Here is a 15,487-nt window from a genome sequence, read left to right as displayed (position 1 = left end):
ACACTACAACCTCCAGTTCTTTAATTGTTATTTTGATAATTTCGTTATCCTCCGGTTCTTGAATGGTATCAGGCCTTGAGTCCATATTTGTCCGCCTTTGTTCAGTTTAGGTTTGTGTTGTGGTGCCCTCAACTGGATTCTGTGATTGCTATTTTTCTTCGTTTTTTGAATCTGCTACAGAATTGATGTTCCTAGATGTACGTTGATCCCCACGGATTTGACATATTCCCTATGGTGATGGAAATTTAATAACTTGATGCAAGGTTGAAGGAACGACATTCATTTCGTGTATCCATGGTCTCCCAAGGATCATATTATAAGCCATCTCCATATCTACTACCTGAAACTTTGTATCTTTGACAACTCCTTCTGCGAATGCAGTGAGTATTACCTCTTCTTTCGTCACAATACTGGAATTGTCAAATCCGGATAAAGTATGCACCTTTGGTATTAATTTATCTTCAGCTTGCATCTCTCATAATACTCTTAGCAAAATAATGTTCACGGAACTACCCGGATCAATCAAAACTCGTTTTATATTAGTATCATGTACAAGTAAAGATATTATCAGTGTATCGTTATGAGGAGATAATACGCCATCTCCATCAGCATCATCAAACGTAATACTTTCTTCCTCTAAGACATGCCGCACCCGTTTCCCTTGGGTAGTTGTGACTTTGGAAATTTTATTAGCTGTAGTGGACGTCACACCATTGATATCTTCACCCCCGCTGATAACATTGACGATCTTTTTGGTGGGAGAAGGTGGTTTGGGGGGCTCCTGCCTATTCTTCATGTATGCTTGCTTACCTTTCTCACTAAATAACTCGGTGAGATACCCCTGTTTTAATAAATGATCAACTTCGCTTTGTAAAAACCTACAGTCAGTCGTTTTATGCCTGTGATCATTATGAAATTCACACCAATGATCAGGGTTGCGTCTGTTTGGATTCGATCTCATCTCTTTTGGCCAACGTACCTTGTCACCCATGCTTCTCAAAATAGCTACGAGTTCAGAAGTACTCACATTGAAATTATAACCACAAAATCTCGCCTTCATATTTCTATCATCATCTCGTGACTCATGGGTGTTTCGATCATTTCTAAATCTTGATGACGAGTCTGATTCTCTATTCCTTGATCTGTGATCGTACCCTTGATTGTCCTATTTGACCGTAAGTCTTTTCCCGCAGGTCCTATGTATGGTTCGTACCTATTTTCACCGGACCTTTTTACGGTTTCTGCGCGTCTCGAACTTATCTTTTCTTCTTTTTGATACCGTGAAATAATATCTTCTTCAATCCTCAGCTTCGTGCTATACCTGTTGTAAACGTCATTCCATATTGTGGCTGGAAATTCACAAAGACTTTCCTTGAGTCTTCTTGTAGACTCGGAGCTTTTTCATTCAAATTACTCGTAAAAGCTATAGCGGCCCAATTGTCAGGTACACGCGGTAATGTCATTCTTTCACGTTAGAATCTGTCCACTAACTCTCTCAGCAATTCTGAGTCCCCTTGATTGATTTTGAAAATATCTTCCATTCTTTTTTCGACTTTTTGAGCTCCCGAGTGTGCTTTGATGAAAAAATCTCCAAGCTCAGCAAAAGAATTTATAGAATTTTCGGGTAAAAGAGAATACCATGTTAATGCACCCTTAGTGAGTGTTTCACCGAATTCCTTGACCAATACTGATTCAATCTCTTGTTTGGTCAAGTCATTGCCTTTGACGTTTGTTGTGAATGTAAGGCATATTTCTTTGGAATTGGGAGGGGAGCAGCACTTGGCTTCCAGGGTTGTTGTGAATATTTGTCCATATCTATCCCTTTGATTACGGGTGGCACCCCAGGTATTTGGTCTATGCGGTCACTTTGCTCCTTAAGCTGTTTCTGCAATGTTAGTACTAAATTTTGTAAATCAGAATTGACTAAGTTACCTGGTACTCCCTCTTGTGATTCTCTGGGGGTTCTACCACTTCCTGAATTAACAAGCCCAGAACGAGGGTTCTCCAAAGTGTTGTTATTTGGAGTGGGTGTGAGTGGTGCAGCTGGCAACTGGTTAGCAAAGACCTCAAGAGCTTTATTGACCTGTTCAGCAATTAGTTTTTGCAAAGCTTCATCGATAGCTTAAACATTTTCAAATTGATCTTTCCCACTTGCATGAGATCCATCAGGAGTGCCTTCTCGAGACCGTCGAGGGGAGTTTTGCTGAGAAGGGTTCCAGGACTGCTCATCCTGAGGATTCCTTTGGAGTTGATGATTTCCTTGGTTTCCTTAGGTGTTGTCATTAACGTTTGACATGACTGACGTAATAAGAAAGTTAGGCTGAGAACGAATAGATTATCAGATTTTCGGTAACAGAACCAATTTGTTTAACCAAAAAGTGAGATTTCGGTCAAAACGATAATTTAGAAGAACTCGGGTTACTGATAATCAAAGAAAGTATAGAAGAAAGTAATTTTACTAGCAATGATATAATCAGGAGAAAACAAGTAAACCAGTATATCCAGATAGTATTTCGTGTTGTTACAATTGATCCATTCTCTCCCTTTAATAGCTATTTTGGAGATATGCGTTTTGCATTTGTCATAATAAGGCCATTATAGACAATTAAAGACATTAAATGCTACGTCACATAATTATTGTATTTAATACAGATTCTCTAACGTTTTTAGTATTTAAGGCTTATTAAATACTGTATTTGTACTCCCATGAACTATCAGATTCATTCCCCTTGATTCTTGGACTTAAATAGGTACGGGCGCTGAGTCTTTTGAATAACCGCTCGTGCCTCTTCCTTTACCTCTGCTCGTATCTGTTGCAACTCGTGCCTCTTCCTTTACCTCTGCTCGTATCTGTTGCAACTCGTACCTCTTTGCCAATCATAACTCTTTGACCAGTGTACATGTCATGACACATCATCCTAATACCACTTTAATATGTAAACTCAATTTTTCAAATACATGTATAACTAAAGAAACCAAGTAAAAGAGAGACATCAGATGGAAGTTTAAGTCAATAATCACAACAGCTGTCTTAGCTATAATATTGAAAAAGTTTGTTGAAGGAAAAGAAAAGACATCAACAACCTAACCATTTTACTGTCTGATAACTTATTGATTAATAAGTTTTTGGTGAAATTGAAAAACTGTTGTTTACAATGTGACCTAACACAATGTTGCTTGAGAAAAGAAGGGATCAGTGACTAAATTTCAAGAAAACTGTTGGGTGGGTGGGTGGGTGGGGGTATATAGCATCACGTGGGTATATAGCATGTTAATTACTGTAAACATCGCATTTCAATTTGCAACTCTAGGAATTAATGGAAAAATTTTATAGGGCAGGAGCTTTTTGGAAGTAGGTTTTTTAATGGCTCAATTAATTGACTATTCTCATATAAAATAATGCATGTGTAATTCGTGGTGAAACCAATGCCTTTCGTTTCAGGAGAGTTGTCACCTTCCAAAGATTCTAATATAACTTTACTTAACAATTTATAAATGACTAAATCAATTGTTGTATCTATAATTTCTCCACTTTTCTTCATTTGAAAGGAGTAATTAAAGATTAGTGAATTAAGCTATTTGCAATACGTAAAATAATCCATGGGAAATAGCTACAAAAACTTCCCACTATACTAAGAATTAACGGCACTTTTAAGTTATATACGTCGTCAATATAATTTTTTTTTACATTATTAATGCAATTTAATCGGATATAACAAGTTGTTACTCTCTTTTTCAGCAATTTTATTCTTTACACTCAACAAAGAAACCTTAATTCTAACGCAATCAAATAGCTAATTAATTTTATTATGAAACTACTAAGTAGTATCTTTCAGAACTACACATCAAATTAAGTGTTGATCCAAAAGTATATTTCTCAGTGTTTTTTTTTCTTTTTTGATTTTTCCTATCAAAATAATGCAAATAAAGAGAAATATAGCCAACTTGCTTCAGTATAGTAGCTGACCATAGGACTCTCGTTCTTATTACGTTGAGGCTTTTATCATCAGTTCTGAAAATTTATGAATAATAAATGATGGCCTGTATCAGTTCCTTGAGCAAGTTAATTCACGTGGGAAGGAAAGCCACACAATAATTACTATAAGCATAGGATTTCAATTTGCAGCTCTAAGAATTAATATAGAGTAGTAGCTAAGCTCCATTTTCTTTTTTGTGGTTGGTTAATTTATGGCTGAATTAATTCACTATTGTCCTAATGCATGTGTAATTCGTGGAGAAGCCAAAGCCTTTCATTTTAAGGAAATTGTACCATTATATATATATATTTATATATTTCAGAATTAAGAGTTTTAGTTATATTTACAATGTAAATTTATTTTTCACCATCAATGTAATTTAACTGATGATAATAATTTGTTGTTTCATTTTTCTGTTACACCAACAAATTACTTATCATTTTTCAGTTACATATTGATATAGGTTAAGTTACGTAACCGAAAAAATGATAAGTAACCTATTAATTAGAGTCAATTGAATTGCACTAATAAAATAAAAGGGCAGTCCGATGCACGAAACATTTCGCATTTCTACAGCGTCTAAGGAAGTGTTGCACTCAAAGGGGGTGTGATGTAGGAAGCCTACCCTGATTATGCAAGCATGAATAACTAATTCTACGACCCCAACATGTAACCTATAGGTCATACAGAAACAACTATACCGTAAACTACACTAATCGTTAAATTTTTTTTTATAAAACACTGACAATGAAAAAAATAAAAATTAATTGTGTCTCTAGAAATGAAACACGTGATTACACCATGGAACTATAAGATCTACCAAGAAAATGGTTTCGCCATGGGGCTAAAAAAAATAGATATGGTATGTAGCACATGTTAAGATTTAGATGTCCCCAAATTCAAGAAAATAAGGTTAGTTTCAATGTCCTGTCAAGAAGTTGAGCCCCTCACATTCTTGAAGAAAATAAGACTAAAAAAATACAGGAAAAAGGAGCAAATCGGTATGGTTAGATTGATATGTTGATTTTATATAGTTGTAGAATAAATAATTTTCAAAAAATCTTGGAGATGTGATATATAGTTCAATCTTTAGTGGGGTACCATTTTTCTAAGTGAAACTTCCCACCAAATAGGTTGATATTTGCTCATTTACAATTGTGTGTAGCTTTCAAATATTTTACATCATCGCAATTGAGAATTTTCCGAAATGATGCTTCAGTGCCTTACTGGTTACACTTTCTTTGAATACAAAGTGTTTGGATCTTCTAAACCTTTATCTGTTAAAATTCTAAAATATATTCTAAATGAAAGTAAAAAAATAAAGATAAATTACACACGCATGACCTTCATCACTGGTATAAGAGGTCTTTTTTTCTTTCTCGTATCATTCCAATTTTATCGAATATCCCTGTAAAAATGATGATTGGTTTTTCTTTCCGAACAAAATATTAATTTAGAAGGGGAGTCTTGGAATAACAGATAAGTTGTCTCCGTGTGAGTGACCTATAGGTTACGAGTTCGACCCGTAAAATCAGCCACTGATACTTGCATCAAGGTAGGCCGCCTACATTACTCTCCTCGGGATGCGAACCTTCGCCGGAAATCTGCATGAACAAGAATGCTTTGTGCATGGGGATTCCTTTTTTTTGTGTGTTGGTTTAACAAGAAAAATTAGTCTTTTTGTATCTCTTCAGAAGAATATTTCAAAAATTAAACTTAAGGGGTCCTGCAATTATATTCCTTTTCTTTGGTCACAAGGCTAGATATCAAAACCCCATTTTAGATCAACAAGAGGGCAGCCCAAAGTGGAAAACATAACCAATTTTGAGCCTTACTATTCAGGTATAATAATGGGGGGAAGTGGATCTTCTTGCTGCAACAATAAATTGGAACAGTAAATGCTAGCAAAAATTGGTTATCCCTTTTAGATTTTCTTGTTAGGTATTTTGCAGTTCACTGTCTTCTTAGCTTTCTAGTGAGTTAGAAACAGTGAATTTGTTAGTTACTTATTCCTTGCTAGCCTGCAATTTTTAGCTGAAATTGGGCAGCCTCATTTATTCCAATGACACATCATTGAATTTTCATTCTCACTTTGACTTCTCCACACATAAGGCTATGTCATGTGACTTCATTTTGTCCCTTGCTTAGCTTGTATGATCAGCTGCGTAACAGTAAAACTTATTCGCACCGGGTGTTTACACTAGCCCAATAATTACATGGATGTCATCACAAATATTGTTATCACTAAATCATGGTTAATTAATACATATTCTCATGTTGATTTGTCACTTGATCATCGTAAATTAGTAGAATTTCATGTAACTACCCAATACGAGTAAAATTTTACCTTGCCTAATTCCAGTCTCTTATAACAGCTTAGATTTTGGCATTTAGTGTTGAGGGACTTCATAATATTGGCATTTCGTTTGGACAAAAGGAATTTTTTCATTTTTTATCAAAAAGTTTTCATTTTTTTTTAAATCAGTGTTTAACCATAAAATTTTCAATTTTCACTTAAAGATTAACTTTCAAAAAACTGTTTTTCAATTTCCAATTTCCAAAAAGCTGTTTTTCAAAATTTTCACTCATATCAGTCACAAAACTTAAATAACAACCCAAAATTATATTTATGTCCAAACACAACTCTAATTTCAAATACTATTTTTACTTGAAATTGTTTCACTTTTTTTTTGGAATTTTACAATTCTTATGTCTAAACGCCCACTTAATGTTGAGGGACTTCGTATTATTGGCATTTATTGTTGAGGGACTTCATATTATATTGTACGTAGTTCTTATATTGTTATTTTTTTAAGACGTTTGGTATTAGAACCTAAAGATCAAACTAATCTAGATTCACATGGAATAAATCCACTAGAAGAGGTCAAGCAATACCAAGAGACTCTTTCCGAATCGGGAAACTAAAAGATAATGGTACGAATTTTCGCTCTATATTGGGGGAGAAATTAAAAAATAGTCAGATTTACAACTGATCGTTCAAAAATAGTCCAGTTTCAAAAGTAATCGAAATTTAGTCACTTTTCATGTAAAGATAAATCTGAGCAAAAACACTGTTCAAAACCCGAAAAATACGCCAGTATATTATACTGGAGTTCCAACATAAGTATGCTTGAACTCCAGCATATTATACTGGAGTTCCAGGATAAGTATGTTGGAACTCCAGCATATTATGTTGGAGTTCTAGCATAAGTACATTAGAACTCCAGCATAATATACTAGAGTTCCAGCAAGTATAATTGTCCAGTATAATATATTGGAGTTTGGAGCACCGATGCTCCAGTATATTATACTAGAGTCAGCAAATTATATCGGTCAAGCATAATATGCCGGAGTTCATACACAAGTGCATCGAACTCTAGTATATTATGCTGGACCGGTCTCTGTTGCAGCAAAATAGTGGTTATTTTTCATTGATTTCGTAAATGCTGGCTATTTTTGAGTGACCAGTCCGAAAACTGACTATATCGTGCTATTTTTACCTATATTGGCTTGTGGATATGTTCTTATTTTGATGTCCTATCTCTCATTAGTTTAAGCCCATAGTCCATTTGTAGTCATATTGATTAAAATGATTAAGTTTAATGATTTGACCGAGTTTTTGGCCAATATTGTCCCTTATTTTTTAGGGTACGTCTATTTTGGTCCCTCAAGTATAATCCTGAGCATATTTAGTCTCTTAAGTATGCTAAAGTGGAGCACCTTCAGTCTCACTGACGCAATGTGTTACCCAACTCTGATTCATGAAGCAAATCTTCTGCTCTGAAGCAAAACATTTCCTCTCTTTTTATTGGATAATGCAAATTATCACTTTAATTTTTCATTTTTAGATAATGTCTTCTAAAATTTTGACTTTGAAAATAGCCCCTTTTTATGCCAGTTTTCAATGAAAAATGACACCGTATAGCCGCTGTAAAAATAATAGCCGAAAACATTTCAAAATTTTATATTTTTTTGTATATATATACATTTTGTATGTTAATATACAAAAATATACAAATTTTATATACTTTTTCGGCTACCAGATGTAAATAGTTTCTGACACGAGCTAAAAGTGATAATACAACCTGGTTATTCGTTTGCTTCAATAATATGCCTAGAAGTGATCGTAGCAGCTCTATTTTTTTCAATTTTAACTTTTCTTTTTGGAAAAATCAACTGAAATTTTTAAATGTATATTTATATATACAAAAAAAATACTAATTTTATATATTTTTTCAGCTATTATTTTTACAGCGGCTATACAATGTCATTTTCTCATTGTAAACTAGCACAGAAGGGGATATTTTCAAGGTCAAAATTTTCGAAGAAATTATTTTAAAAAGGAGGAATTAAAGTGATAATTTGCGTTATCCAATAAAAGAGGAAACGTTTTGCTTCATAGCAACAGTTTTGCTTCATGAATCAGAGTTAGGTAACATCGTTAGTTTTGAACACATTGTATCAATGAGACTAAAGGTGCTCCACTTTAACACACTTAAGGGACTAAATATGCTCAGGGTTATATTTGAGGGACCAAAATAGACGGTCCTCAAAGATAAGGGACAATATTGGTAAAAAACTCGATTTGACCAGCTATTACCTCGAATTATAATAGACTCTCACCTTCTGGTCGAGACTCCATTTAGTCGTAGGTGTTTGTTCTATAATGGGCTGAGATACAACCAAAGAAAAGACAATGGTTTCTAATACTTGATGGACCATCAATTAAGTCTAAAGCTCGACTCTTTTGGGCTTTTCTCCGACACATTTGTAGTAGTCGAAAAAGGAAAGAACGTAAGGATGTTCCGTGATTTCATCCGCAAAAATCCCTCAAATCCTAAGTCTTGAAATGATGTGAGTTTCTTGGAGTTTAGACACTAAAATAGAAATCATTAACCCCATTAAAACAGCATAGATGTTTTGATCAAGTGCAAAGCCCTGTGAAAAGCATGCATCCTCCAAAAATGAAAGAAATCCAGAACTATAAGAGTGGGGAAAATCACGTCAAAACGACTAATCTGATTGCAAAATTGGAAACTCAGTTCAGGTTAAAGGAATACATCAACACAAAAATCATCCTCTTAATCATCCACAAATCCAGGTTCTGAAATTACCTTCTTTAACTCTTGAGCTTTTTCATCATTGAAGCCCAAAGCAGACAATATCTTATAACCTGGTGATCCTACTTGTGACCACACCCCAAGGAGCAAATGAGTAGTTGTTATCTCCCCATTGTCACCTGCATTTTCATAAATAATCAAATAACCAAGAACATTTTCACTTTCTTCTGCCCAAACAAACGAACTTGGTGATCCTTGATCCGATGTTTTTTAGCACATCGCTACATTTGGCTATATTAGTAGCATAATTTATCTCTGGCTATTCCACTACATTCTAAAATTTTCATTTAATACGAAGAAAAGAGAGTAAATTTTAAAGAAATGCTTTACGACAAGAGAAACAAGTTTTGGACAGATTCAGCTGTTATATGATCCATAAACACTATAGATTGATTAAACTGCCAAGGTAACCACATAGAATATACCTTTTTTTTCTTTCTTTTTTGGGATAAGTATATAAAAACAGAAAATGTCATAAATTATGAGTCTTTTTTTTTCGCAACTCGGGTGTTGTAACTACGGACTTGAAAAGAATATGTTCTGATGGAGGTTATGAATTTCCAAGTTCAATCTGCACTTTGTGCACTTTTGAATATATAATTTTTATGTTCTACCTTATTTTTCATTCTGTTTCTATGCTCATCTAGTCAGTTTTTAATTTCACCTGAGTAAAATAAACAGCTAAAACCATGATAGACTCCTTCAACTTTGCTTGTAGACTTAAAGCTCTCCCACGATTTATGTAAATACTTAACATGTTCAAACAGGAATTAATGGCATACTTATGAAGGCAGAGAGATGCAGCAATCCAACAAACATGTGCCTAATTGAGTGGGAGAATACACATACTGGATTTGAGTTTTTCATCGACCGCCCAATCAAGAGCCTTTTGTGCATCTTCAGTCAAAGGAGGATGCTCAGGACTAAAAAACCACATGTCAGCTTTTCCAAGTATTTTGACAGTTTCTTCACGTACTTTAAAGAGAGTAATGCTGTTCGCCCTCAAATATTTTGAAGCAAAATTTGTCCCTGCAAATGCCGGAAGAAAATAACTATTCTAACATGATTTACTTCAAGGAGCAGAATGAACATTCACGGAAGCAGCTTAAATCAAAGTCGAAGTGTAAGCAAATTACTGAAAGACCCCTTCTATCAATTAAATATCTTCTTATTTTATCTCTGAAACTACTATAACTATATACAGTCATAATCTCTAAAAATTGCTTCTGTATGTGTCTGAATTATGTTCGAGGTGCGCAGTGTGCTTAATACAACAACAACCCAGTGAAATCCCACAAGTGGTGTCTGGGAAGGGTAGCGTGTACGCAGACCTTACCCCTACTCCAGAGCAGTAGAGAGGCTGTTTCCGATTGACCCTCGGTTCAAGAAGATGGAAAGAGACAGTGGAGAAGTAACAACAAAGGAAACCAGAAAGATAACACCAGCAATGTAATCACCAGAAAATAGAAAGAAAAGCAATAACAATGGCACAGTACTACAGACACAATGGAGTAATATGGACACAACAAGAACCACTAGCATTCTAAGACAAAACACTATCAGACTAGCCTCCTACAACCTAACCTGCAACCCTAATAAAGTAATATGGACACAACTGGAGCCACTAGCAGCCTAAGACAAAACACTATCAGACTAGCCTCCTACCTCCTAACCTACAACCCTGATGTTCGACTTCCAAAACTTCCTATCAAGGGTCATATCCTCGAAAATCTGAAGCCGTACCATGTCACCTCTCCCCATTATTTCTTAGGCCGCCCTATACCTTTTCTCATACCCGTCAAGGCCAGCCGTTCATACCTCCTTACCGGGGCATCCAGGCTTCTCCTCCGCACGTGCCCGAACCATCTAAGCCTAGCTACCCGCATCTTGTCTTCCATGGGAGCCACGCCCACCTTCACCCAGATATCTTCATTACTAATCTTATCCATCTTAACATCCTCATTTCTGCAACATTCATTTTCTGGATATGGGAATTGTTGGCTGGCCAACACTCAGCACCATACAACATGGCCGATCTAACCACCGCTCTATAGAATTTACCTTTAAATTTCGTAGGCACCTTCCTGTCACACAAGACGCCAGACGCTAGCCTCTATTTCATCCACCCCACTCCTATATGGTGCGTGACATCCTCGTCAATCTCCTCATCTCTCTGGATAACCGACCCCAGGTACTTGAAGCTCCCTTCTTGGGGGTGGCTTGAGAGGCAAGCCTCACGTCTATGCCTGCTTCTCCTGACACGCCGCTGAACTTGCACTCCACGTACTCTGTCTTAGTCCTGCTCAACTTGAAACCTTTAGACTCAAGGGTAGGGGTGTCAATGGTTCGGTTCGGCCAGTTATTTTATAAAATTTGTATTATACCAATTTTTCGGTTATTCTATTATGTATAACCAAAATTAGACTTTCGAAACCGTCCCAATCATGTCGGTTTCTCTTCGGTATCGGTACGGTTCGGTTAATTTTCGGTTTTTTTTAATATCATGTAAAATTCACCAGTAGAAGTAGAATTGCAATAACATACGTTCTTTTATAGGACTTAGCAAAACTCTCTAGACATTTTAACTGTTTAAAGGGTGATGAATTAAAAAAAAGATGGCTAGAGTATAGATCCATCAACTATTCTACAACAGCGTAAAAGAAATCAAACAAAGGCAAAGAAAATATTAATCACACGAGTTGAAAGATATACCAAGCTGGGACTCAAGAATAAAGTCTATAGAAGATTAAATATTCAAAAAGATAAATCTAAATTATATGAAAGGAAACATATTTAATACATTGTAGTTTGCTACTCATAATCACTAGAATACTTTGTGTCTTGCTAATAAAGATACTTGAAATAACTTAGTTTAAGTAGAAGTAGCATAATAGATTTTAGGAATTAGTATTTTGAGTTTAATTACTTGTTGGCTTGTAATAGTTTTCATAATTCCAAGGCTCAAAGAAAATTTAATGCATTATTATTTTTAAACTCAATAAATAAATATATTTTCTACATGTAAAATTTATTCGGTACGGTTCGGTATTTTTTCGGTTTATTTTTATAAAATAAAAAACCTACCCTAATTATCGGTGCGGTTATATATTTATATAAAAACCTACGGTTTCTTAAAAAGAAACCTAAAAATCAATTCGGTGCGGTACGATTTGGCCGGTTTAGTCGGTTTTCGAATATCCATTGACACCCCTACTCAAGGGTTTGTCTTCAAACTTCCAACCTCTCGTTAACATCGCCTCACGTCTCATCAATTAGAACTATATCATCAGCGATCACCATGGCACCTCCCCTTGAATATGGTGTGTCAGTGCGTCCATCGCCACAGCAAATAAGAACGGCCTGAGCGGAGATCCTTGGTGTAACCCCCATAACAACCGGAAAATGCTCCGAGTGCCCGAGTCGCCCCCTACTGTCCTAACCCGAGTCTTAGCTCCATCATACGTGTCCTTAATCACCCTAATATAAGCTACCAGAACACCTTTCACCTCCAGGCATCTCCAAAGAACTTCCCTAGGGACCTTGTCATATGCTTTTTCTAGACCAATAAACACCATGTGCAAATCTTTCTTCCTATCCCTGTACAGTTCAACCAACCTCCTAATAAGATGGATAGTTTTCGTAGTAGAACGACCAGGCATGAACTCAAACTGGTTATCGGATATCGACACCAACCTCCTCACATAAGCTAAAATCCACGAAGTGACATTTCCCATCAGCTTATAAGTGTTATATCTCGACTTCGACAAGCCACATTATTCGACGACATAAGCTAAAATCTAGCGAATTACCTCTCCAATCAACTTGCAATCATGTGCCGACCAATTTCTTTTTGGTTCCTCTAGAAGCCAAAGCACTTATATTTCACCTCAATAAACTCCCAATCCAACTGAATTATTTTCCCATATTAAAACTTCGTATACACCGCAATGTTGTATAGCAAATATCATGTCCATTAAATGTACTAAAATGTAAAATGGCTTTGGTAACTACATAATGTTGAGTAAGTTCTGTAAGTTGTCAGATTTCAGAAGAGTAATCTCATTCAAATATCAGTCACTCAATGAATATATAAAAGGATTAGATGGACCCAACTACACTTGAGTTCCCTAGACTAAGAAAGTGTTCTAAATATGCAAAACCTGAAATACCTCCTCTTACTAAAATCTCTAGCACATAATCCATTGTTATAAGATATGTCACATTCTTAAATTAAAGAATGAGCACAACATGGAATTAACTTCTGACTTCTGTCTATTGTTTATTCAAGTGTTACTTTTATTAATTAGCATCACGAGTAACAAAAAGTAAAGAGCTTCCATTCCGTTTGCAGGATCGAATAGAGCATCTCTACCAAAACAAATAAATATTTTCTTAGGGAAGGGATAAATTAACAAACCTTCAATCAAAATTCCCATGAGAAGAGCTTCTGTTCCAGTAGTGGGATATTTAAGTTTTCTTGCTTCCAATTCACCCATGGCAAATGATTTTATCGCCTTTGACGACCATCTAAAATTTCACTCACCCAATTCAAGATACCTCAAGACACATCCAAATACCAACAGATAAACAATAATACAAATCAAACACCCAATAGCCCAAAAATCTCCTTTTCCTGGGGCAGCCAAAGAATTCAAACAAGAAAGAAAACGGAAAATACTTACTTAGGAATTTTCTCTATAGATACTGCAGCCTCCGACTTTCTGCAATAACAAAATAAAGCAAAGGTGTTATCTTTATAGCTTACTGATTCAAATTTGATTAACATAAAAATTATACAATCAATCAATAAACTATGCCTGAATCCTGAATGAGTTGGGTCAACTACATGAATCCTATATATCCATCCACTCTATTCAAGCCTATCACATTCAGTTCAAAATACTCCCTCTCAGTGGTGGAGCCACCTGTAAGCAAGGTTTGTCAGAAAATTACACTCTGTAGTTAGGTAAAATTATTCTTTTATCTATATAGTACTATATGTTGAATCCCCTTGATTTCTTCGTGTGTTCAATTATTTATATTTTGATACCTATTAATAAAAATTCTAGCACCGCCACTGCACTTTTTTCCAAAAAGAATGATATATTTCTATATTTAGAAAAAAAAACTTAACTTTAAACTTCTTATTTTAACCTTAATCAGATTATTTATAGCTACACAAGTATATATTACTACTTGTTTTAGACCACAAGTTTCAAAATTGTTTCTTTCTTTCTTAAACTCCATGCTCGTCAAAGTGGATCACATAAAATGGGACAGAAGGGGCAGGTAATTAGAATTCTCCAAATCTCATACTAATCCATTAACAAATAATTACTTTAACTAAACAAGCTGTTAGTATAGTCCTAAGTCCTAACACCCCCCAAAAAAAGATGAACGCAAGAATAAGTAAAGGGTAGGTGTGAGAATTTACCCATAAGGAAGACTAAAGGAGATGGCGGCTTTAATGGGGCAATGTTTTGTAAGAAATGGTTTGAAAGTCTTGGACTGAAGAGAGAATTTGATTGGAGTACCAAGCCATTGACTATGCAAAATTTGTGGGTTTGTTGTCCAGAACGACGAATTGGGTCCTACTCCATAATTGAGCTGGTTGACGCCCTTTGAGGTGGCTGCCACTGTGGAGAGAGCAGCCATTTTTGCGGCAAGATTCTGCTCCAATTTGAGAAAATGGGTTGAATAGTTGGTCCGTTCTGGTTGGGATGATGAGATGATAAGAAACGACGGCGTTGCATAACCTTGGGCTCGTGTTTCTTGGGCTTCGTGTTTCTTATGGGCTTAAGCGAGTCTGACCCATTATACTATTGTGCCAAAAATAAAAAATGTAAAGGTTAACACCTTATTTATTTTAAATAAATATCATTTAAAAAAATTATATTCTATAGATACCTTTTAATATTTATAGTAAAATATCTAATTTTGGCTACCTCCTATTCCTAAGCCACTAAATACGCTATTCAGTCACACTATTTTCTTTCTCTCTCTACTTTGATACATGTCATTCTCTTCCCCTATTCCCTGAAAACATGATGCTCAATCTAAAAATTCCTCTCACCCACATCACCTACCATTAGTCACAAACGTTGATTTTTCCTGGTATACCACGAAGACTTCTCTGACTTTTCCCCTCAATTTTGTGCAACCCAAATGGAATCCAAAGGAGATGAAGCCTCCGAATTTGTATGATTTTTGCTCGGCTAATGTACATGATGCGTGGGAACAGTATATAATTTTTGCTAGATGGAATCCAAAGGAGATGAAGTGTGTGAATAACGTGGGAACAGTGTATGAATTTTGTGCAACCCAAATGGAATCCAAAGGAGATGAAGCCAACAAAAATTTGTATGGTTTTCAATACAAGATTCAAGCTTT

General features: G+C 35.5%; 1 protein-coding gene across 1 annotated transcript; it reads right to left on the bottom strand.

Annotated features, from left to right (window-relative positions):
• Nucleotides 1-8,895: 8,895 nt before the first annotated feature.
• Nucleotides 8,896-14,804, bottom strand: LOC107780626 (ATP-dependent Clp protease ATP-binding subunit CLPT2, chloroplastic). The gene is made up of 5 exons (XM_016601186.2): nt 14,532-14,804; nt 13,780-13,818; nt 13,515-13,624; nt 9,947-10,126; nt 8,896-9,216 (listed from the first exon to the last, which is right to left on the bottom strand). The coding sequence occupies exons 1-5, from the start codon at nt 14,750-14,752 to the stop codon at nt 9,059-9,061; spliced, it is 708 nt and encodes a 235-aa protein (XP_016456672.1). The 5' UTR covers nt 14,753-14,804; the 3' UTR covers nt 8,896-9,058.
• Nucleotides 14,805-15,487: the final 683 nt, after the last annotated feature.

The sequence above is a fragment of the Nicotiana tabacum genome, chromosome 1 (assembly GCF_000715075.1).
Source record: "Nicotiana tabacum cultivar K326 chromosome 1, ASM71507v2, whole genome shotgun sequence".
Classification (NCBI taxonomy): Eukaryota; Viridiplantae; Streptophyta; class Magnoliopsida; order Solanales; family Solanaceae; genus Nicotiana; species Nicotiana tabacum.
The sequence above is the reverse complement of the archived record's forward strand: the minus strand, read 5'-3'. Positions and strand labels throughout refer to the sequence as shown.